This window comes from Rhipicephalus microplus, chromosome 1 (genome assembly GCF_043290135.1).
Source record: "Rhipicephalus microplus isolate Deutch F79 chromosome 1, USDA_Rmic, whole genome shotgun sequence".
NCBI lineage: Eukaryota > Metazoa > Arthropoda > Arachnida > Ixodida > Ixodidae > Rhipicephalus > Rhipicephalus microplus.
In genome coordinates this window covers 289,726,552-289,749,074 of record NC_134700.1, presented here as the reverse complement: position 1 = coordinate 289,749,074, position 22,523 = coordinate 289,726,552, and the positions used below count along the sequence as shown (strand labels likewise).

The following is a 22,523-nucleotide window of genomic DNA, read 5'->3' as shown; positions in this document are numbered from 1 at the left end:
GTCGCAGGGAATTCTACGTGCCTCCCAGTTGTCAACTTTAGCTTGACATCTAAAGTGCTGCCACAAGGGATCTCTTTGACGTTGCTCTGCACCTTAGAAGACAAAGCGGTAGATGTTTCCACAATGGCCGCTCCTTCTGACCCCCACATTTAATATCAATCTGACACTAGCTCCAACAGCGCTATTAGGTCGATGATCGCTTCAAACTTAACGTCGCAGCAGACTGACGAGCTCCACAGGGTTCTGCTGTCCTACATAGGCGTTTTTGACCTCAGCAGCCATTCATTAGGGAAAGCAACTGGTATGACCCACCACATAAACACTGGTAATGGGCATTCTATTCACAGGCGTCTATATCGGGTGTCGGCGGCCGAGCGTCACATTATCCAAAATGAGGTTGACGAAATGCTCTCCAAGGACCTCATTGAGCCATCCTGCTGTTCTTGGGCTTCTCCTGTAGTGCTAGTCCGCAAGAAAGACTGTGCATGGCGTTTCTGGGTTGATTATCAACACCTAAACAAAATTACCTAAAAAGACATGTACCCTCTGCCACGAATAAATGATGCCCTTGATTGCATCTGTGGGTCCCACTATTTTTCCTCCATAGACCTTTGTTCTGTCTTTTGGCAGATAAAATGGACCGTGAGAAGACTGCATTCATCACCCTTGATGACCTTTATCAGTCGTGCCCTATGACCTTTGCAACGCTTCAGCCACCTTAAGTAACCTTAAGAGACAAAAAGAGAGCAGAGTGCGTCAGAGAACAAACCATGGTTAAGGACATCATAGTAGAAATCAAGAAGAACAAATGGACACGGGCCAGGCACGTAGCACATAGGCAGGATAACCGCTGGCCGTTAAGGGTAACTGACTGGAGTCCCAAAGAAGGCAAACGCACCAAGGGGAGACAGAAAGTCAGGTGGGCCAATGAGATTAAAAAGTTTGCACGTATAACGTGGCAACGGAAAGCACAAAACCTGATTGATTGGTGGATCATGAGAGACACCTTTGCCCTGCAGTGGGTGTAGTCGGGATGAGGATGATGATGATGATGTGCAGTAGTCAGAAGCTAATTGTGCTTGTTTGGAAATCACTACCTTTAGTCTTGGTGGTCCATGTTATTGTTTGATTTCATCTTTACATTAGAAGCAAAATATGATTTCTCTCGGTAAACATTGTTAGATTCTTTGTATAATACTAAATATGTGTTTTTAAAATGTTATGCGTCTTTAGGGTAATGAAAAATAAAGAGTTGTATTAAATTGGTGCATGATCGCATATGTGAGATCTTATGGAAAGAGTCAACAGACAATAAGGCTATTTCTTTCTACTTAATATTTAATAATTTAATTTATAAAAAACAGAAAGACCACCTTACAACTTCATTTGATTCCTAGGCTGTTTAGTTGCTGTGGTCATAATTATATAAAAAAAAATGTTCTCCTCAGCTCCTCTTGTTTATCTCACATTTCCCGAGATGAAATCTGCTTTTCGCTTTGGTTTTCTCCTGGCCTAAACCCAAAGAACACTTGAAAACCTGTTGCAAGCTTGAAAACCTGTTGCAGGCTGTTCTATCAAAATGAATTCAAACATTTTCTTTCTTGTATACAGCAGGGGATGGATCTATCTTGATTCTGCATTACTGTGGGATGAAGTCTTGGATTTGTCGAAAACTCGTCTGACGAGGAAAAATCATGGTTCAACAAAACGCATGCTCTCCAATTAAACAGAACACACATAAAAAAATAATCGACATTTTGGCGCTCATTACAGGTTTCTTATTCACAATGAACGAATGCACGAGTATGGGATATTTTCTCTTTCCACTGCATTGTTGCATCATGCATTCCACTTGATTGGTGTAGTGTGCTCTATAGTTAAGGTGTCCAGGGGGTACTCTTCGCAGTTGTGTAAAGAAAGGGCTAACTCTCGTGGGTCTGTGGCATGTCTCAGCAGCCTAAGTAAAGTGGTTTTAAGGCTGTTCATGCAGTGGCTGTTTATGGCTTTGTAAACAGTCTCTGATGCTCAGTTTTTTATGCATGGAACAAAGCTGGCAGAGAACCTTTGATGGCTTAGTGCTGTCCAACATTTGCTGGTTGCTGGTTGCCGTGGAATCTGGCAACAGAATTGTGCCCAACACCTTATACTCGGCTCAGCAAGATCATAACTCACTCACTCATTTCTGTTGTGTTTCAGGATGAGCAAAGCCGTGAAGGAAGTGTCTCGATGCTTGAGCAGTCAAGGGCAGGGACCTTGGGAAAGTGCCTTGGTGTCAAGCTTGGATCGAGCCTTGGGTGAATTGGAACGCACCTTGATGATGGGAGGCTGCCCGGAGGGGGACACGTTGCGTTCTCTGGGTGGCCTCACATGCCTCACTGATCTGCTTGGCTGCCTCTTCAAGGCTACCGCTGAGCTGCAGCCAGTCGTGCCTCCACGGTGAGAAAGCTTCTGTTATTCCTCTCTTTTAGCTGTTAGTGTGGAGCTGCGAACAGAGCAAAATAATAATTGTTCCATCTTGCGTACTTTCAGGTGCCTCGTACGAGCATGTATCGTGCTAAAGATTTCATGCGAGAAAAGCCCCACCAACTGCGACTACCTCGTTTTGAGTAATCGTGTTGGCTTCCTGTTGGACATCCTTGTACACCGTCTTAATGTGAGTCAAAGTGGTTGCTCACCTTGTTTTTTACGTGAGGCTTTTGGTGCCCTCGGGGAGTGAAGGTCACATACCTTGTCTTGGGAATCACGACATCTTGTCTTAGGAATCATGACACAACCCCTGTTAATCGATTTTTCATCATATATACTGAAATGTTTTGCAATTCTCTTCAGGTATTGCTTACAATGCTTTGACTGTGTAACTGTTCCTACCTTGTGAAAAAGGCTTATCAGGCTTTAATATTAATTTCCGGTCATGTGTCATGCTCTCGCATGTTCTCTTCAGCTAATTGTTCCCGATGAATGGGCTCCGAGCTCTGGCAGTTGCTTGGAGCCTGGCCAGGACTCTACAGTGGCTGCTATGGTGGGGCTGATAAGGGCAGCACTGAAGGGCGTCATTCGGTCAGACTCTGAGGTGATGGCGTCCGAAGACCTGGTTCACAGGTTGCTTGATGTTGTCAGGTAAGCTGGTCAGTGCTCTTTTTTAATGGGTGCAAAATGATGGCATAGAGCCAAATTAAGTTTATTGAATGCACTTTTGATTCTGCTTACTGTTTACCAGTGCTAAGATGTAATATGTCGTTCATTGTGGCCAATATGCATGGACACTTTTTTTTTTAACAAGCTGGCTGTTTTGATTTCTGGCGCCAGTGACATAATTCAGGTGTAATATCAATGTCACAATGTTTGTGTTGTGAACTACTAGGATATAAAGTGGGGTAGCACATGGTATCGTGTGTTACCGCACTTCAAGTCTGTGTTGATTGTACTTTCTCATCATGCCTGACTGTGTGGACATAGCTGTTGCCTTTGTCATAATGAAGGATCCTTGGTGGTATCATATTAGTTTATGGCCCTCTTTTTTTTGTGTTGCTGGAGTTGAAGAAGCATCGCAGCTCGTTCTCACTCTTGGTTAACAAAGGAAAAGATTTACTCACAGCCAATCCTGTGCTCACGCATGTTTCACAAAACATGCGATGCTCGTGATTGCAAGTCTTTGTGATGTGCATTGTAATTTGCCTTCCGACTGTTTCTGTTAGGCCTGTGGAAATATTCACTAACTTCAACACAGAATAGAAGTTTCTTAAATTTTGAACTACTATACTATTCAATAAGAATGAATAGCTTATTTTACAGCATGAAACTCACCTGAAAAGGTGGTTTCACTGCATTGTGGGGCCACTATACCGTGGAACCACTCATTCAGGGGAAATATGCATAGCTGCAAAGCCACATTGCCTGATAGAGTGTGCATATTTTCTAAACCCAGCTGCCTAATCTTTTTGTAAAGTCCAGAAGCCTGTCACACAGGCTAAGTATAGCAAATAAGAATGCAGTAGGATGCAGTAACGTGAGCCAAAGTATCTTTCTTGACCCAACAAACGAAAGTGAAGTATGCGAAATCTTCAAGCATCTAAATAGTACTAAATCTCTTGATGCCGATGACCTGCAGATCACACCAATAAAACATGTTTTATATTTACTTAGTAGTGTACTAACCTATATATATAACTTAGTTCTTGAACATGGTGTTTTTCCAGAAGCCATGAAGAAAGCTCGCGTATCAGTCATTTTTAAGGGTGGTGACCGCAACAGTGAAAGTAACTACAGGCCTATATCGGTCCTTCCTGTCTTCTCTAAATGTTTAGAAAAAATTATTCATGTCCGCATAACGAAATTTTTTAATAAACACAATGTGTTAACAGATGCGCAGTTTGGCTTTATAAGCGGCAAGTCCACTGAAACTGCATTGTTGACATTAAAGGAAGCTATACTTCATAACTTTGAACAAAATAAATTCACACTCAGCATATTTCTAGACTTCAGTAAGGCATTTGACTCGCTTCATCATAATATATTGTTAGACAAATTAGAATCAAATGGCATTCGGGGTGTTGCCAAATCTTTAATTCGATCATATCTTAGCAATAGGTGCCAAAGTGTTTACATTAATGAAAATAGCTCGTCATTCTTGCCCCTCACTCGTGGTGTGCCGCAAGGCAGTATACTTGGTCCGCTGATGTTCAATGTTTACATTAATGACATTGTTCAACTGGACACAACAGTTAAATACGTCATATATGCGGACGATTCAACAATAATCCTTGATGGCGTTAACTTAGATGACATTGTAAGCAAAGCAAATGATATACTTTCAAGAATTTCGTCATGGTCCAGAATGAACCAGCTTAAAATTAATCCAAATAAAACCAAAGCCATTGTTTTTCGTGCCAAAAATAAAGTACTCGCTACCCATCAACCTTTAGTTCTTGAATCAGTGCCGATTGATATTGTTGATAGCTACAAAATACTTGGAGTTTATTTTTCTTCCAATCTAGGCTGGGATACACATGTAAATTTTGTTTGTAAAAAGCTTTCTTCGGTAACAGGAGTGATGTCTCGTTGCCGTGACATTTTGCCGCTCAAAGTGAAACTTCAGATATATTATGCGCTATTTAATTCACATCTAATGTATTGCAGCCTTGTATGGGCCACGACAAGCAAAGCAAACATCAATAAAGTCATTACTTTGCAAAAAAAAATAGTCCGCCAGATTGGAAATATTGAACCGTTCGGAACGACGCGTGGAGCTTTCCAAGAATTTAATATAATACGAGCTGACAACCTTTACACATTTCGCTTATTGCACACACTTTATTTCTCGAATAAGGAATTCTCCAACTTCATTAGATCACTGTCATGCCTACAGCGTCGTGTCATTACGATTCCTACAAGAAATACAGATATTTGGTTCGTACCGCGTTTCCGCACTACATATAGACACCAAGCCTTGGCCTACAACGTTCCCACAACACTTAACACGCACGTAAGTACAATCTCCTGTAACAAAAAACAACTACACTCACATTTCTGCTCTCTGGCTCCATAGGAACATGCGCAACAACCCATTCTCACAGTCTATGTAATTTTTTTTTTTTTTTTTTTTTCAGTCTAGTGTAAATAAATTGTATCATGTTATATCTCGTTATTTTGCGTTGTATTAGCGATATGAATGTATGTGTTTTCACATAAACGTGTATATGTTTCTTTTTAGGTTGATAAGTGTCAATGTATACGACTGTCTGTGCATGATGTATTTTGCTTATTGAAACCCCTTTTTTACACATTTTATAACAGGTATTGTAAAATAATCAGTTAAAAAATCATTTTTGAATTGTGTATTGTTCATGTTTTTTTTTTTTTTTATGTACTTGTAATCATTTCCGCACTACTGCCATGTGTATATTCAGGTCACCAGGGCCTTTGTCAAGCCGTTCTTACGGCTTTTAGCCTTGGCGACCTTCCAGTTTGGTCTGGTAAATAAATAAAAATAAAGAAATAAAGAAAGAATCAGAATCATTTCATTTTCACGTCAAACAAAGGAGAGAATACATAATTAGTATATACAGAAGGAGGTCCCATAGTAAGAACAGAATTGGGACCTCCTGTACATCATAACGAAGTCAACAACACAAGTAAATTGTCAATTGATGGACTTGATAATAATAATAATAATAATAATAATAATAATTCGAATCAAGTAAAGAAATAACTTATAAACAACCTTAACAACAAGCATCGAACAAGTAATGTGTCATAGTCGATGAGAGTAATGACAAAGCGGGAGACATTTTAAAAGGAATAAACAGTAATGCAACATAGTAAACTTCAAACCAATAAACAAAATATAAAAACAAATAAGGGAAATCATCGAAAAGGGATACAAGAATGAGGAAAGATGAGAAAATAGAGAAAAACTACCGAAGAAAAACACCTAAAGCAGTGAAGAACCGGAATAAGACAAATCAAGCAGAAAATGTTTAAGTTCACATCGGAGCCTAGGGGCATTTAGTGATTTTAGAGTAGACAATGGTGAATTCCACAAAGCAAGTGCTGAGAAATGTAGCGACTGCTTGCCGTAATTTGTGTGAACGATGGGTAAATTGAAGTTACTGTTTCTAGCGAATCTAGTATTGTTAGCATTAATGAGGGATGCCCTAGGTATTATGCCCCGCCGCGGTGGTCTAGTGGTTAAGGTACTCGGCTGCTGACCCGCTGGTCGCGGGTTCGAATCCCGGCTGCGGCGGCTGCATTTCCGATGGAGGCGGAAATGTTGTAGGCCCGTGTACTCAGATTTGGGTGCACGTTAAAGAACCCCAGGTGGTCGAAATTTCCGGAGCCCTCCACTACGGCGTCTCTCAGAATCATATGGTGGTTTTGGGACGTTAAACCCCACATATCTGCCCTAGGTATTATAGACACTGGAATATCGTATTTAAATATTTTCATGCTGTAAATGTATCGAATTTGAAGTGTTATGTATTTTACGGATGATAACTGGCACTTTATCATAGACAGATACAACTTAAGCAACCTGTCATAGTGTTCTAATGGTTATATTGCTTGACTACTGACCCGCAGGTCATGATATTGAATACCAGCCACGACAGGCACATTCTTGATACAGGTGAAAATGCTCGAGGCTTGTGTACGCAGATTTAGATGCATGTTAAAGAACCCCAGGGGGACGCAACTTCCAGAGCCCTCAACTTCGGTGTCTCTCACAATCACATCGTGGTTTTATGATCTTAAACCCCATCAATTATTGAATCCAGGGAGGCACTCCCCAAATGACGGAAGGATAGCATCTTATCCGCAAGTGAAGAAATAGTCTCGCTCATGCACCCGGCAAAGCTCTCCGAAGGCGGAGTTACCCGTCGTTCAGCCCATGACATTAATTTGGAGTGCATGCCCATTGGTGCAGGCTTTCGTGCATCTGCATTTGAGAAAAACATCCTGTGGACTCTAAAGTCGTACCCGGCTATAGTATTCAAGTCCTGCAACTATATGAATTTGTGCTTCGAACTAAAGAAGTGACATGTGTACATGCCCAGTTTCTGTATTTATTATAGATATATCAAGACTTTAAACGTACTTTAAATATGAATACATCCTCTAAACATGACAACTACCATGCCTGATATAAAACCATGTCAGTGCCGCTTTGTGTACAACGCTGGTTTTGTAGACAGTGTCAATCTGCGGGTAGACCGGAATGCAAGGACTGTTTTGGGTGATTCATCCTAGCTGATACTTCTTCAAATCATCCTTTTGGGCGTAGACCATGGTCTTGAGTTTAAGAAGGAGAAATTAAGACTGACTTTTTAATTGACTATGTTTCTTAGGGTGTAGAAATCAAGCATTATATTGGGGTTTACCTGAAAATAGACTATGCCTATGCTTAGCTGGGTTGAATTGGCAGGAAACATGTGGTGTTGTTACAAGCGTCTGCATGCAAAGAGCTGCGCGTTCTCAGTCCTTGCTTCGTTTCACTGACACAATGCTTGTTGTTGACTATTTACTGCAGCTATTCGGTTAGCATTGGGGTTGTCGACAAACTCTCTCAATGTGTGGGCAAAGTGCGTGGCTCTGAGACCCCTCAGCTGACAGAGTTTCTGGTGGAGGCACTAGAGTTCATTGGCTGCCTGGCCTGCATCATCACAAAATGGTGAGCAAACTTTTGTGCGTGTTCCAGATACTATATTTATTATTGGCTTCTTCTGCTGATCAGTTGTCATTGTACAGGTATTAAATTTTGTCATTTGGTTAACAAATTGTACTTACTTGCATGATTCATGCTCCGTTTTTTCTACAAGCGAAAATGACTAGCGAAAGTTTAGTCACTGCGTCCAGTGTACACTAGTTAACAAATACCTTAGTTCTGATTAGAAGATCTATAAACTATAATAAGTAAAATCGCCAGGTTATAGCCAAAACATTGCAATCTCTATTATTGTCATTCATTAACAGTTTAGTGCCGTTCGTGAAGCCATTATTTTCTCAAGAGTAACAGCGCAGCTAAACAGAGGTTATTGCTTCTGCCGAATATGTCTTTTTTTTTTGGATTTAGCACTGTACCCATCAATGAAGCTCACATAAATTGTGTAAAGGAGTCAAGCATGCTAAAGATGCTTCCTTTTATTTGTTTAACTATTACAGATGGTGAAATAGGGCAAGAGAATAAAAAATAATGTGAAAGACTTTGTGACAGCTATCCCACAGTGTACACTGTGATACAGTTGGTATTGATACAAGCAACAGTACAACAGTAGAAAAAAGAAAGGGGGGTGGGTAATCTTGTGGTACTCGCAGATGGGTATTCTGACTAGTAGATTCCGTTGCTGGAGCTTACGAGTGGCCACGGTAATGGCTCAGCAACGACAGATCGACACATCATCTGTGCATTCACTGACCAACTGCATCAACTGCTGATCAAAGTGTTTACATACTGCAGTTGTCTTGCAAAAATGAAAACTTTGATGGGTTGAGTTGCTCTTTAGTTCTTCACAGCAGCGGACCTGATAGCCAGCAGTCAACTAGTTGACAAAGGGCGTTAATGGTTATCTTTTCTTGCTGCCAGCCGGGCGAAGCATCCCAAGCAAGAAGATTCAACTCAGCTAGCTGCAACTATTGGAGTCACACAGCTCGCTGGTTCAGTGTCTCTGCTGTATGGGACACTGCTGGAGATGGGAGTGCCATCTGGTTGGCGTGTTGGGAACCAGACACCTGCTTTGCTGTCTCCGGGACGATTGGCCATTGCAAGCGCAGCGATAGCCTTGCTTAACCACGTTGCACGGCTTGACTTGGCCATGTTCCAAGTGAGTGATATTGTACAAGCATAGTAGCCATCCTCAGAGTTTTCAGAAAGTAAAAAAAAAAAATTGCATATGTTGTGTCTGGCAAGAACAGGTGTCACTCACTTTTATGGTGTGCCAAAAATAAGAACTATTATTGTTGTTTTTCTCACACTGTTACCGTAGTGGTTGGAAACTTGTTCTCATCTATATGCACTAATTTTGGATGCACAGGTGCCTTTTGCAAATATTTAAAAGTGTAATATTCAGTACTCAGGGACACTAAAGCCAACTATTAAGTTGACGTTGATTGTTTAAATGGCTGTCCAGAAACCCCCTAGTGTTACTTTTGTGCAAAGGAAGGGCCTATTTTGAAATAAATTCACGTTTTAGTGCTCCGCATCGGGTTAGCGCACTTCAAATCACCCGCCTCAAGAAGCGTACCGACTGGACGGTCTCACGTCACTGTTGCCTTGCACAAAGTTGCCCGGCTTTACTGCGCTGGTAGCTGCAGACTGAAAGCAGTGGGAGCCACTGCAGCAACAATGGCCATTGATCAATTTCCTGCCATTGGCTTCAAGATTGCAGATGCTTTTGTTTCAACTGCGCCCCGCTAGATGGCACCATCTATCCCGTGTAAACACGTGGAAATGAAATTTTTTAACCGCTAGCGCCATTCCCCATAGTAACGTCTGGTGGTTCTTTTTTCCAGGAATCAAACAGAAGCGAACAAGCAGCATTTTATTGCATCTCTTGATGCAAGGAAGGTTCTTTATTTAGTGCAGTTAGATCGATTACTAGTGATTAATTGTAGGCGGTCCGTCTGATGTCATCGGGATTATTTTGAAAATGTCCTACTGCGGCGCTTGTGTTCTTGTGCATTTATCTTAATTTCTCAGTAAGTAGGGCACTGTTGTTGATAATATTGTCGATTTGGATGTTTTCATACATTGAGATTTCACTCTGACGTAAATTGTTATTTGACTTTAGTGTTTCTTTAATGCTGAAAAAGTGACTGACACAGAAGCTGATGAATCTACTTTATTCTTTAGAGAAGTAGTAGAAAGATTAATCCTTGGGACAATTTCTAAGCTGTGTCCGATTTTCAGGGAAGGAGAGTTCTAGAATTATTTCTTGCACATGAAGAAGGGTTAGTGTTTATCTACAATCTAAGGGTAAACCCCCCTTTTTTTGTTGTTAAATTAAAAAGATTTTGCCAAAGATTATCAGTTCACGAATAGAGGTTCTGAGTTAGTGAGGTTAGTGATATAGTTGGGTAAGCTTGACTCTTTTTTGACTAATGTGCTTGATATGAACACGAAAAGCTCCCGTCCAAAGTGGCCTTTAATCATTTACTTCCGAGTGTCGCGAATTCGCGACACACTGAAAAACTTTGAGCATGCAAGTCATGAAATGCATGCCGCTTTTAATTCCGGCTGCCAAGTACTCACAGGGAATGTAGTTTTCAGCTTGAAAAATCTAGTGCTGTCTTGTCTAAGGTATTTTACACTAGAACTAATTGTTTTGTAGCTTATGGCAGAGAGGGTGAAGCATGTGCAACAGCTCTCACTTCTCTGTTCTTTCTTGCCTGGCTGAAGTAAGTTTTATCTTCAATAATTTTGTTTATTTGGTGTGTATGCACCCAAGAACTGGTGCATAACATGTTACGAAGTTCTGATGTATGTGCTCTGTTCCAAGGTCCCCGCTTTTGTGGCGTATGGAGAATTTTCAACATACACAGAAGCAGGCATTGAAGTTCCATTTTAGATAATTTAACAGTGGAATCATTTAAAGTTTTCTATTTAAAACTGGTAAATGAAAACAATCTCTATTTTGTTTGGCAGTTCCATAATCCAGGTATTAAAGGGTTTAAAGTTGGCAAGCTTCATATCTGTGCAGTGCATGGGCATACTTAGTGGTGTGGTTGGCAAACGCATGCAGGCTGTGCTGGGAGCAGAAGGCATGTCCCTGCAGCTGCGCCACATTGCCAGCTACCTGCTGTGGTACTGCACTCACTGGGAGGAATGGACACTCCTTCACCAGGTGGTGCTGCTGATCGGCCATTTTGCAGTGCTTTCCGTGGACAATCAGGTAAGCTTACATGGACTGTGCTGTGTACACTCGAAGTAAATAAAAATGATTCATGCAGTAGAGATGGTGTTAGGAATATACCTTTATAACAAATTTTTTGATATAATGAACTTATTTTCGTGTAAGGTGCATCTTGTTAGAATCAGGTTTTATTTTATTTGCAGATGCTTACTAGGTTTGAGTCTAGCGAATATACTTAGCTTCTCGATTGCATTAGGGACCTCTAGAAACAGGCACAAGCAGTGCTTGTAGCATATAAAGGAAGCTGCTATTGATTAACGTGAAGTTGGAAACAAAACGGTTCACACGACGTTAGAGATGAAGTCGCCGAATTGGTAACTCAGTACTGTTAGTGGCAGCAGCAGTCACTCTCGTGAACTGGACGTTCAACCTTGGTCCCAGGGATGTACAACATCTTTTACTCACACACATTTGCCACAGTAACCCTTTGCGTTGATTTCTAATGCAAAAATTTTCTCATTTTTATGCTTTTATTGAGTAGCTTTCAATGAAGTTACCCTATTGTCATGAAAAAGAGGGTACGAGGCACATGCCGGGCGCTGGAATGCAGTGCATGTGCGCGACACCCCCGATGGTGCATTTAAGTGCTATGCTCACGTACGAGATCGGACTGAGAGGCTCGTGGCACGTAACCTGAGCCGCAATGGGAAATCCCGAAAGGATGAGCTGTCACTGTGCTGCGGAGCTTCGAACTGTGAAGGTCAGGAAGGTTAGCGTCGCTATCGCGACGAAAGCAGTAAAGCCGCCCGGTTCTGAATGATGTCAGCGTAAAGACCCGGAAAGTAGCTGGCGACCTCAGTGGACCCGAGTGAGGCTGCTCGAACTTGCCACAACCTGGCACAGCAGTTCCTTGGGGAACTACAGCTCTTCCACTTCGAGCCGTAATAAATGCAGGCCACACCAGTCAACAGAAGGAGTCTGAGGCCATTGACGAGTTGGGTTTGACCAAGCGGGCTGAAAATGACGGATATGACCAGGAGACCGGCAATGAGGACAAACGGCACATTGGGTGGAAACTAGCGATGATGACCGTTGTAGCTTGACGAGGACGTTGGCGACAGACTCGACGAACCGTCAACATGGCAAGGGCATGGAGTCAACGAAACAATGCGATGAACTTTAAGAACGTTTCGTTACCGAAACGCTATTTTAGCTAGAGAGAGATAAAGGCTAAGGATTGAACTTGACTAAGATTGAAGTTGGGTCCGGTTTCACTGTATAGCCTGTTATTTTGTGGGTTTCTTTTTTGCATTTTAAGGGTTTGTTTAGATTTTTGCCATTTTGTGTAATAATAAAATGTGTTTGCCGTGTTACCACCGACTTGCGTCTCTCTCCCAACTCCATCCGCTGCAAGCGCTCCTGAGATAAATCGTGGCACTTGTAAAGACCAAATCTTTTGAACAGCGCAGTATTCCTAATTACATGTTCACCATAATTATAACCATTATAGTGTAGCAATGCCTCCGAACTCTGAAATGGGTCGAACTCTTGAGTACCTTCTAGTGGGGCTACCCAACAAGGACGCCGCTCGCGCTGTGAGTCAGTGCTCGACCGTGACAGTCGCCATAGCGTATGTTCGCTGGTTGCCGGCTAATAAACACCTTAACAAATTGGTGGAGAGTGCTCCGTTCTCTTTCGATGCCCTTGGAGCTTCGGTCATGTACCCTACCATCTACCATGCCCCACGACGCCTCTCAGCAAACGCCTCCGCCCATGCCACCCCCTTGTCCCGGTGTCCCGAGGATCCGCCATCCAGCCATCTTCACTGGCGCTGATGGCACTGACGTGGAAGAGTGGCTCGCCTTTTACGAGCGCGTGAGCGTCCCCAACGAATGGGATGAGGACGGCAAGTTGACGAACTTGGTGTTCTATTTTGCGGGCTAGCCAGTTTGTGGTACAACAACCACACGTCAGATTTTGCAACCTGGTCCGATTTTAAGACCGCTGTAATCAATGTTTTCGTCCACCCTGTCGTTTGTAAGCTGCAAGCTGAGAAGCGCTTACGGTAACGCGCTCAGCAGGCTGGTGAGTCATTCACCAGCTATGTTTAAGACGTCCTGGACCTATGTAACAAATCCAATCACACCATGTCAGAGTCTGACAAGATCTGAAACATAATGAAAGGAATTGACGATGACGCCTTCACGATGCTGCTCTTCAAAAACACCAGCACAGTGGCTGAGGTCATCACATTGTGCCAGAGCTAGGAGCTCCGCCGACAGCGTTCGATGACCCGTCGCTCCCCACCACGAGCTGCGACGCTTGCTGGCTTGTAGGCCAGTTGTGACCAAGTGGCGTTGATGGCAGACCTCAAGTCCTTCATCCGTGAGGAAATCGCACGCCAGTTCTCTCTCCTGCCCTTCGCCCACCTACCGGCTCTTCAATAATTGGCTACTGCCCTTCCCCCTCCCATCCGTCGAGCGATTGAGCAGGAAATAGTGGAGGTCATGCCTGTGTACCACCCCAAACAACCTCCGGCTCCTGCGCCCCTGATTTACGTCCAAGTGGTCGCCAGGCCGCCTCAGGTCGTTCCAGCACTCGCCCCTCTGACTTACGTCGAAGCTGCCGCTTGACCTCTGTCCTTTGCAGTGGTTATGCCCGCTACGTATGTCGACGCAATCCATCAGCCTCAGCTTCAGCCTACTATGCAGCCTTTCCAGCCACAGTTTCGTCCATCGGCTCTTGCGACATGGGTGAGACCTACCCTGGCGAACCAATGGCGCACACCCGACGACCGACCCATAAGCTTTGCCTGTGGTTACTCCGGTCACGTAGCACGTTATGGCTCTCGCCTACAGCCGGCTCCTGTTTCTTCGCCTGTTGCTGGTAAACTCAGCCATCCTTATCAGGACGAACCACCGTCTATGCCACCGCCGTCTCGCCCAGGTCCATCTCCTCGAAGGTCGCCGTCTCCACGACGTCATTGTTTGTCCTCATGCGGCCAAGTTTAGCTGCTCATGAGCGGGAAAACTAGTCGTCACAGTCCCCGAGGCAAAGACTGCGATGCTATCGCAATGTGAAAACCCTCAGAGCAGCCCCTCCAACGTCATTGACGTGTTTGTGGACAGTGTTCGTGCATCGGCTCTTATTGACACTGGAGCTGCCATATCAATTATGGACGAAAAACTTTGCCGCTTACTTCGAAAAGTGACGATGCCACTTCCTGGGTTGTCCCTCCGTACTGCTAGTTCGCATCGTATTCTTCCTACAGCAGAGTGCACAGCTCGCGTTGTCATTCAGGACGTTCTGTATGTCACCCAGTTCATCATCATTCCGGCATGCTCTCATGACGTGATCCTGGGATGGGATTTTCTCTCCCGCCACGACGCCGTCATCTATTGTGCCTCCGCCGAAATTGAACTCTCACCCTTCTCGCATTTGACGCCAGATGACAGACCTTCGACACTGAGCAAGATTCTCATGAAAGACGAAAGAACAGTGCCTCCAAACTCGACGACGGCTGTGTCGGTCTACTGCGCCGGTCTCTCCGACATAATTGCACTCGTTTCGCCATCCGACCGCGCTTGTAGCCAGAAAGGGTTGCTAGAACCTTTCGCGACCGTGCAAGTCACCCAGGGAAACGTCGCTATTTTAGTAACCAACCCATCTCCGTACACTGTTACCTTGCTTCCAGGAGAATGTCTCGGCAGAGTGGAACCAGTCGACGACGCGCAATTCCTGGATGTACCTGATCACTTGCATTGTCCCAGTTCGCGTACCATCAATACTGTTTCCACTTCTGATCAGTCATCTGCTGATGTATTTGGCCCCTCCATTGCTGACAACGTTACGGCAATACAGTGTTCCCAGCTTCTGGACCTGTTGCAAGAATATCATTCTTCTTTCGATGTCTGGTGAAGTTCTCTCGGTCGCACGTCTGCTGTTACGCATTGCATCGACACTGGTGCCCATCTACCTTTACGGCAACGTTCATATCGCGTGTCGCCTGCTGAACGTCAGAAAATTAACGAGCAGGTTGACAATATGCTCCGACGCGACGTTATTCAGCCCTCAGACAGTCCACAGGTGTCTCCTGTTGTTCTTGTTGCGAAGAAAAGCGGTTCTGTGTGGATTACAGACGGCTCAATAAGATCACTTGCAAGGATGTTTATCCACTGCCGCGCATTGATGACGCGATTGACAGCCTTCACAGAGCCGAATTTTTTTCTTCTCCCGATCTGCGCTCGGGGTACGGGCAAATACCCATGGCTGACGACGCTCCACCGAAGACCGCCTTCGTCACACCCGACGGCTTGTACGAGTTCAACGTCATGCCTTGGTCTATGTAATGCACCTGCGACTTTTGAGCACATGATAGACATCATTCTGCGCAACTTGAAATGGTACACGTGCTTGTGTTACCTTGACGATGTCGTTGTCTTTGCTCCGAATTTCTCCATGCATCTCCAACATCTGAGAGAAGTTTTCGCATGTGTGAGCGATGCCGGCTTGCAACTAAATTTGAAGAAGTGCCGCATTGCAGCACGGCAACTCACCATCCTAGGGTTTGTCATGTCGAAGGACGGCATTCTTCCTGATCCGGCCAAACTTCGGGCCGTGGCCGAATTCCCCAAACCTGCGTCCGTTAAAGAACTGCGTAGTTTCGTGGGCCTGTGCTCATACTTCTGACGCTTCATACGAAACTTTGCCAGATCATATCACCGCTGGCGAAGCTCCTTGGAAGTAACGGGCCCCTCAATTCGTGGTCATCAGAGTGCGACGACGCGTTCGCAAAGCTCCGCCATTTGTTGACGTCTCCTCCCATTCTACGCCGCTACGATGCTACGGCCCCAACAGAGGTGCACACGGAGGCCAGCAGTGTAGGCCTCGGCACTGTCCTGGCGCAGCGCAAACCCAGATTTTCTGAATATGTCGTAGAATATGCAAGCCGTATGCTCACGAGAGCCGAGACAAACTACACTGTCACGGAGAAAGAGTGCATGGCGATCGTCTGGGCCCTTACACAGTTTCGACCTTATTTGTATGGTCGCCCATTCGATGTCGTCACCGACCATCATGCACTATGCTGGCTGTCATCATTGAAGGATCCCTCGGGCCGTCTCGCCCATTGGGCTCTTCGTTTACAAGACTACGACATCCACGTGCTCTACCGCAACGGGCGCCAGCATGCTGACGCTGATGCCCTGCTCAGTAACCTCAATTGCTGTTTCTGTCATCGATGTTGACATCCTCGCTACCGAACAGCGAAAAGATAATTGGATTGCCCCGCTGATCGACTTGCTCTCTGATCCGTCCGCAACACCATCCATGCGTGCCTTGCGTCGTTGAGCTCACCATTTCGCCATCCGCAATGGCCTCCTACACCGACGCAATTACGACGCCGATGGCCGGCTGTGGTTACTCGTGATACCCCGCAGTCTGTGGTTGGAGACATGTGAATCTTTCCATTCTGATCCGCAATGCGCACACTCTGGGGTATCCAAAACCTACCACCGCATTCGACAACGCTACTTCTAGTGTGGGATGAACCCTACGTGCAGCAATTTGTTCGCTCTTGCCTCGCTTGCAAACGCCGCAAACTGTCAGCACACTGTTGCACGCTGGTCTGCAACCATTACCTTGCCCTGACCGTCTGTTTGGGCGCGTAGGTATCGATTTGTATGGACCACTTCCTCTGACGTCCGCTGGTAGCCGGTGGGCCATTGTTGCCGTAGACCATTTAACACGATAAGCCAAACCTATATGATATTCCGACCTATAAACAAACCTATTAGTAACATAGCTGTAAAATTCGAAGGAAATTGCATCGCACATGTTAGGGAACAAAAGTTTCTTGGTGTATGGTTTCAGGAGGAATTAAACTGGAATACACATGTAAATCATCTGATCACCGCATTAGCGCGAATAGTTGGTTGTTTTTTTAGAACAATGCACTTAATCCCATTGAGGTTAAAAATAAGTATGTACTATGCACTCTTCCATTCTAAAGTAAGTTATGGGATGTTAGTCTGGGGAACGACATCACAAGGGAATTACCATAAGTTAATAACTATACAAAAGAAAATATTGCGCTGCTTTGAAAATTACAGGGGGAATCTACAAGACTTGCGCACTGCTCCACTATTCATTAAACATTCCGTACTCAGAATTGATCAATTATATCATTTTAAATTACTTCAGTTAATACAAAAGACTAAGCTATATGAAGAAAGTTGCACTGAAAGACCACACTACAGTATGCGAGAAGAAAAGAAGCGAGCTCCTAGAACAAGAACCAAGTATGGAAAACAAAGTATTGCTTACCAGGTACCTCAGGTTTTAAATACCCTTGCAGATCAATTGAACTTTAGGGCTAGTAGTGCGACTTTCAAGAAACAAATAAAGAACTTATTCATAACCACCGGTCTACACTATCGAAACTACGTAATGGAGTCTCATGCCTCTGCAAATGCTTAAATTGTTCATAAACTTATATGTCAATTATACGAGTGTATACCGCATATTCATTGTATCCGCATGCATCTTATGTCTGTTTTTGAGTTGTTTCATTGATATTGTTTAGTTGTGAATTATAACGAGAGTGACCTCTAATTCTTAAAATGTGTTATGTAAACTTCTTATGCTATTTATGTTTGAATTTTGTGTTTACAATTTCAGGTTGCTTGAAACCAATGTATTGAATATATATATTGTTTAAGCTTTGCACTGTCACGGACTGCGGAGGGACAAGGGCCTTTGTCAGGCTGTTCGCCTTTAGCCCTTTGCCCCTGCAGTGAGCTCTGTATCTGGCTTACTGTAAATAAAAATACTACTACTACTACTAAAACCGCTGCTCTCCCTGCGGCTACTGCACGCGATGTTGCGTCCTTCCTGCTGCATCAATTCATACTGCGCCACGGACCACCCCAAGAGCTTCTCAGTGATCGAGGCCATGTCTTTTATCGGAAGTCGTCGAAGCCATTCTGATGGAGTACTATTCTGTCCACCACAAAACTACTGCTTAGCACTCGCAGATTAATGGCCTCACCGAACGCTTTAACCGCACCCTCGGCGACATGCTTTCGATGTACGTCGCCGCCAACCACACGAATTAGGATAATATACTGCCCTTCGTCACCTATGCCTACAACACTGCCCCTCAGAGCATGACCGGTTTTTCACCTTTCTTCTTGCTGTATGGAAGGCACCCGTTGCACATTATGGACACGATACTCCCGTACACGCTGGATCCATCAGAGTGTGCACCTATTTCTGAGACAGCCAGGCTTGCTGAAGAGTGTCGCGAGCTTGCCAAGACTTTTGCGACGCATGAGCAAGAGCGGCAAAAGAGTATTCGTGATAACTCCCCCACCACTTTTGAGCCCTCGTTCCTTCCTGGTGCGCTCGTATGGCTCTCGATCCCGACTTCTGTCGCTGGCCTCTCTTCCAAACTACTTCCCAAATACGAAAACCCTCACCGTGTCACCGAGCGCACATCTCCGGTCAACTATCTGGTCGAACCCGTCGAACGATCTTCGGACATGCGCTGCCGTGGGTGCGACATCGTCAACGTAGAGCGCCTGAAGGCTTATTATGACTCGCTCATAGTAAAAAGCTGTTAGGTAGCCCGGCGGCTCCCTCTTCGACCCCGGAGTAATTGTAGCAAAGCCTCCGAACTCTGAAATGGGTCGGACTCTTGAATATCTACTAGTGGGGCTACCAACAAGGATGCCGCTCGCTCTGTGAGTCCGTGCTCGACCGTGACTGTCGCCATAGCATATGATCGCTGGTTGCCGTCTAATGAACGCCTTAACAATAGACATGTTATGAAGTGTCCTTCAACCTAAGAAAACACAGAAACTGATGCACAATACTTTTATGTCAGTAGTACTCTTAAAGGAAGATGCAAGTCGAAAAACACAAGTTTTTTTTCCCGATATTACATATTTGCTTTCACAAGTTTAGCTTTTTACTTTCTCTACAAAAAAACTGAATACTGTAATTAAACATTAGGTAGGTTTAAATCACTTTTAACGAGCACAATATGGCTTCAAAAAACTAACAAGTGTTCATTGTCTAGAGTCGCCTGGAAACTGTCAGCTGGCTGCCTGCCATTGAATTTCACATGCGGGGTTTACTAAAGCCACATGCTCATCATAACCATCATTGCCAAGCTTTCATGATGGCATAAATCATTTTAAACAACATAGGTTTTCCACATAAATAAGTTTTCTTTCATACCTTTAAAGTTTGTTTTTATCAAGGTCTATTTTTAGGCAGTTTCTTAAGTTGGGACGTCATGTTCCTGGTACTTTTGATAGGGGTTTACTAAAGCCACATGCTCATCATAACCATCATTGCCAAGCTTTCATGATGGCAGAAATAATTTTAAACAACATAGGTTTTCCACATAAATAAGTTTTCCTTCATACCTTTAAAGTGTGTTTTTATTAAGGTCTATTTTTAGGCAATTTCTTAAGTTGGGACGTCATGTTCCTGGTACTTTTGATAGCCTGATCGGGATGAAATTTTGCCCGCACATTCCTTCAGATGTGAAGGGTGCAAGTATTTCTTTTTAAAACTTGGTATCGCGTATATAATTATTGCGAACATAAAGTAAACAATTGGTATTGTCTGAGGATTCTAAGAATTTTGAGGTTACAATTTTTCTTGACCATCAAACTGTTTTATACACACCTTCTTGATAGATATTTGCATTCCACAGTTAATGTAGAGTAATATGCGCCATTAATGGCTCAGAACCATGAAAGGTCAGAGGCATAAAAAGTTTGTTTGAAATGAACTATGCCTTGCATATTGTCATGACACAGAACGAAAACTGTGCAATTTACTATAAAAATAACTGCTTATTGGTATGCTTGTGCGAATAGTGAACTTTTTGTTCAATGTGAATTCGAAACAAATAGTGATTTTGTTAAAAAAATTTCGGATGGAATTCAAATGTATGTCCGTCATATAAAAAAAAGGGGGAATATTTATCATGACCCAGCTAACCTGCACAACATTTCTTTTGAATTGAAATAAAGGCTCTATGCAAATTTCAATTATTTTTTCGTTCAAAGGAAGTCGAAACAACCTTGAGTAGTAGTTTTCTTGGGATGTGAGTGATAACCTGTAAGATACTTAGCGTTTTAAAATTTATTATACTTGGATCATATAAGCCGTCATAATAAGCTTAATAAAATGAAAAATTGATTCGAGGGTAACATGTTCCTTTAAAAGAGCCCTGCAACACTTTTTCAAAGAGCCATGGCGCCAGTAAACATGCTTGTTGCCTCACAAATTTACTGCCGCAAAGTTTCTAGAATCAGTCCAGTACGAGCGGAGTTCCAAAAATTTGTTGCACGCTGCAATTGCATCCTATCTTCTCGTCCTGATGAAATAGCTGGAAGCTAAGCAGGGAGGAATGGCACGGCAAAAGAAAATACTCCACACGCACCTTGTGACCTTGAGCACCTCTTTTTTTTTTTTCCCCTTCGAATACGCGGCTTTTCACAGCGATTGCACACGTACTCGTGGACAAGTGGCGGCCCCGGTAACGATGAGCGCATTATGCTCAGTTCAGCCAGTGCCTGTGACCAGAGCTGTATATATTTCTTCTTGCTGTGACAAGTGATTTTTGAGTTTGTAGTGTCATTTGCTGAGGAAAGAAAGCTATTTTTAGCTTTGAAATTTTATTGTGAATTACAGGCCATGTGCTGTGGTAGAATATTTGCCTCGCGGGTTTTTCGGTTAGCCTCGACTACCGATCGGCAGCGTTTTCTGACCAGGTTCAGTTGGTGTTGCAGGGCCCCTTTAAATTTGAAGGGGGGCTTCACGGCAAAGCAAATTTTCTTTAGGTAAGTGTTTTTACTGTTTAGCACCCCTACATTGCAGTGAAACCGTCTTTACAAGTGGTGACCTGCTGATTAGTATACACATATTCGTTCATTGTGAATAATAGAAAATTTAAATTCGAATCAAAGTGAGTTTGAATACTGAACATTGGAATACTGAACGTTTGAATATTCGAAACATTAGAATATTCCCACAAGCCTACATATTTGAAATCAGCATAAAAGCTTATATATAAAGTGAAAAATTCATTGCCCTAGGCTACAGAATAACGCAAAAGTTTTTTTAATCACATCTTCCCTTGAAGGGCCCCAAACCACCTCCGATATTTTTTCAGATATTTCAAGTAAATGCGTGCATAGTGGGTAGAATGCCGTCACGATCAGCAATGCCACATGTGGCAATGCTAAGAGTAGCCGGCACGCCACAAATTCTAAAAAACAATGTCTCCTCCTCTTCGGGCCTTTCCGGCTTTTATGTTACATTTATAAGTTGAATCTTGGATGCGTAGCGCAAGTCATACTGTGCTTAGTCGAGTATGACTTCCCGTTAGTCTGCAAGCACCTGTCCGCGCTCCTTGTTCATTGTGTTGCCTCGTAAATTGAATATTCCTTATAAATTGAATGTTATTAAACATTGAAGCTTGCTGCAAGTACTGTGTGAGGCACGTCTGGTACAGCAGTTGCATTACCATTTGCCAATTTCAGCATGGAGAACTTCAACTGCAGCAAAGTACTTCGTATTTCTTTTGTATTTCTGTGTGTTGCCCCTTATTTCTATTGATACATATATTTCAAGTACGTATATAGTTGGTTTTGGTATATTTGATATTGCGGAACAAAAATTCAGAACTGGTACATTGTGCCGAGTTTCTTTTTTCTTCCTCTGTACAGGCCGTGATACAGTCGGGAGAACAGCCCACACTTCTGCAACTGTTGTGCACACTGCCTTTTGAGTACTTCAGCAATCCAGAGCTCACACAGGTGCTCTTCCCAACGCTTGTCTGCTGCTGCTTCAACAATGAGCACAATCGCACTGTCCTGGAGAAGGAACTCAGTCCTGTACTGCTTGCCAATTTTGTTGAGGTGGGTTGCGTGCCTTTTTCTTTAAAGTTTAATGCCTGTTACTTTCGATAGAGCTCTGCGTTTGCTCAATAAAGTTTCCCACACATCTTTTTTTTAGCAGTTGAAGAGTATTCTGGCTTCTGCTTGCAACTGTCTGATTTTCTGTTAACCCTTTAAGAACCAAAGATGTGCATGTATGCAGGAGTGTAAGTACTGCGCAAATCGTGCCATTCTGCGTCAAGTTGTGCACAAACGGCAATTT

The 22,523-nt window shown here is 43.6% G+C and overlaps 1 protein-coding gene across 2 annotated transcripts in view; it reads left to right on the top strand.

Annotated features, from left to right (window-relative positions):
- ssp3 (SCAPER domain-containing protein short spindle 3) overlaps window positions 1-22,523 on the top strand; it is a 163,644-nt gene that overhangs the window by 61,382 nt on the left and 79,739 nt on the right. For both annotated transcript variants that reach the window (XM_075865109.1, XM_075865110.1), the window contains exons 20-26: window positions 2,197-2,436; window positions 2,530-2,653; window positions 2,942-3,117; window positions 8,024-8,164; window positions 9,077-9,314; window positions 11,232-11,381; window positions 22,091-22,282. In XM_075865109.1, coding sequence (XP_075721224.1) covers window positions 2,197-2,436; window positions 2,530-2,653; window positions 2,942-3,117; window positions 8,024-8,164; window positions 9,077-9,314; window positions 11,232-11,381; window positions 22,091-22,282 — 1,261 coding nt within the window. The remainder of the gene's footprint in view (window positions 1-2,196; window positions 2,437-2,529; window positions 2,654-2,941; window positions 3,118-8,023; window positions 8,165-9,076; window positions 9,315-11,231; window positions 11,382-22,090; window positions 22,283-22,523) is intronic.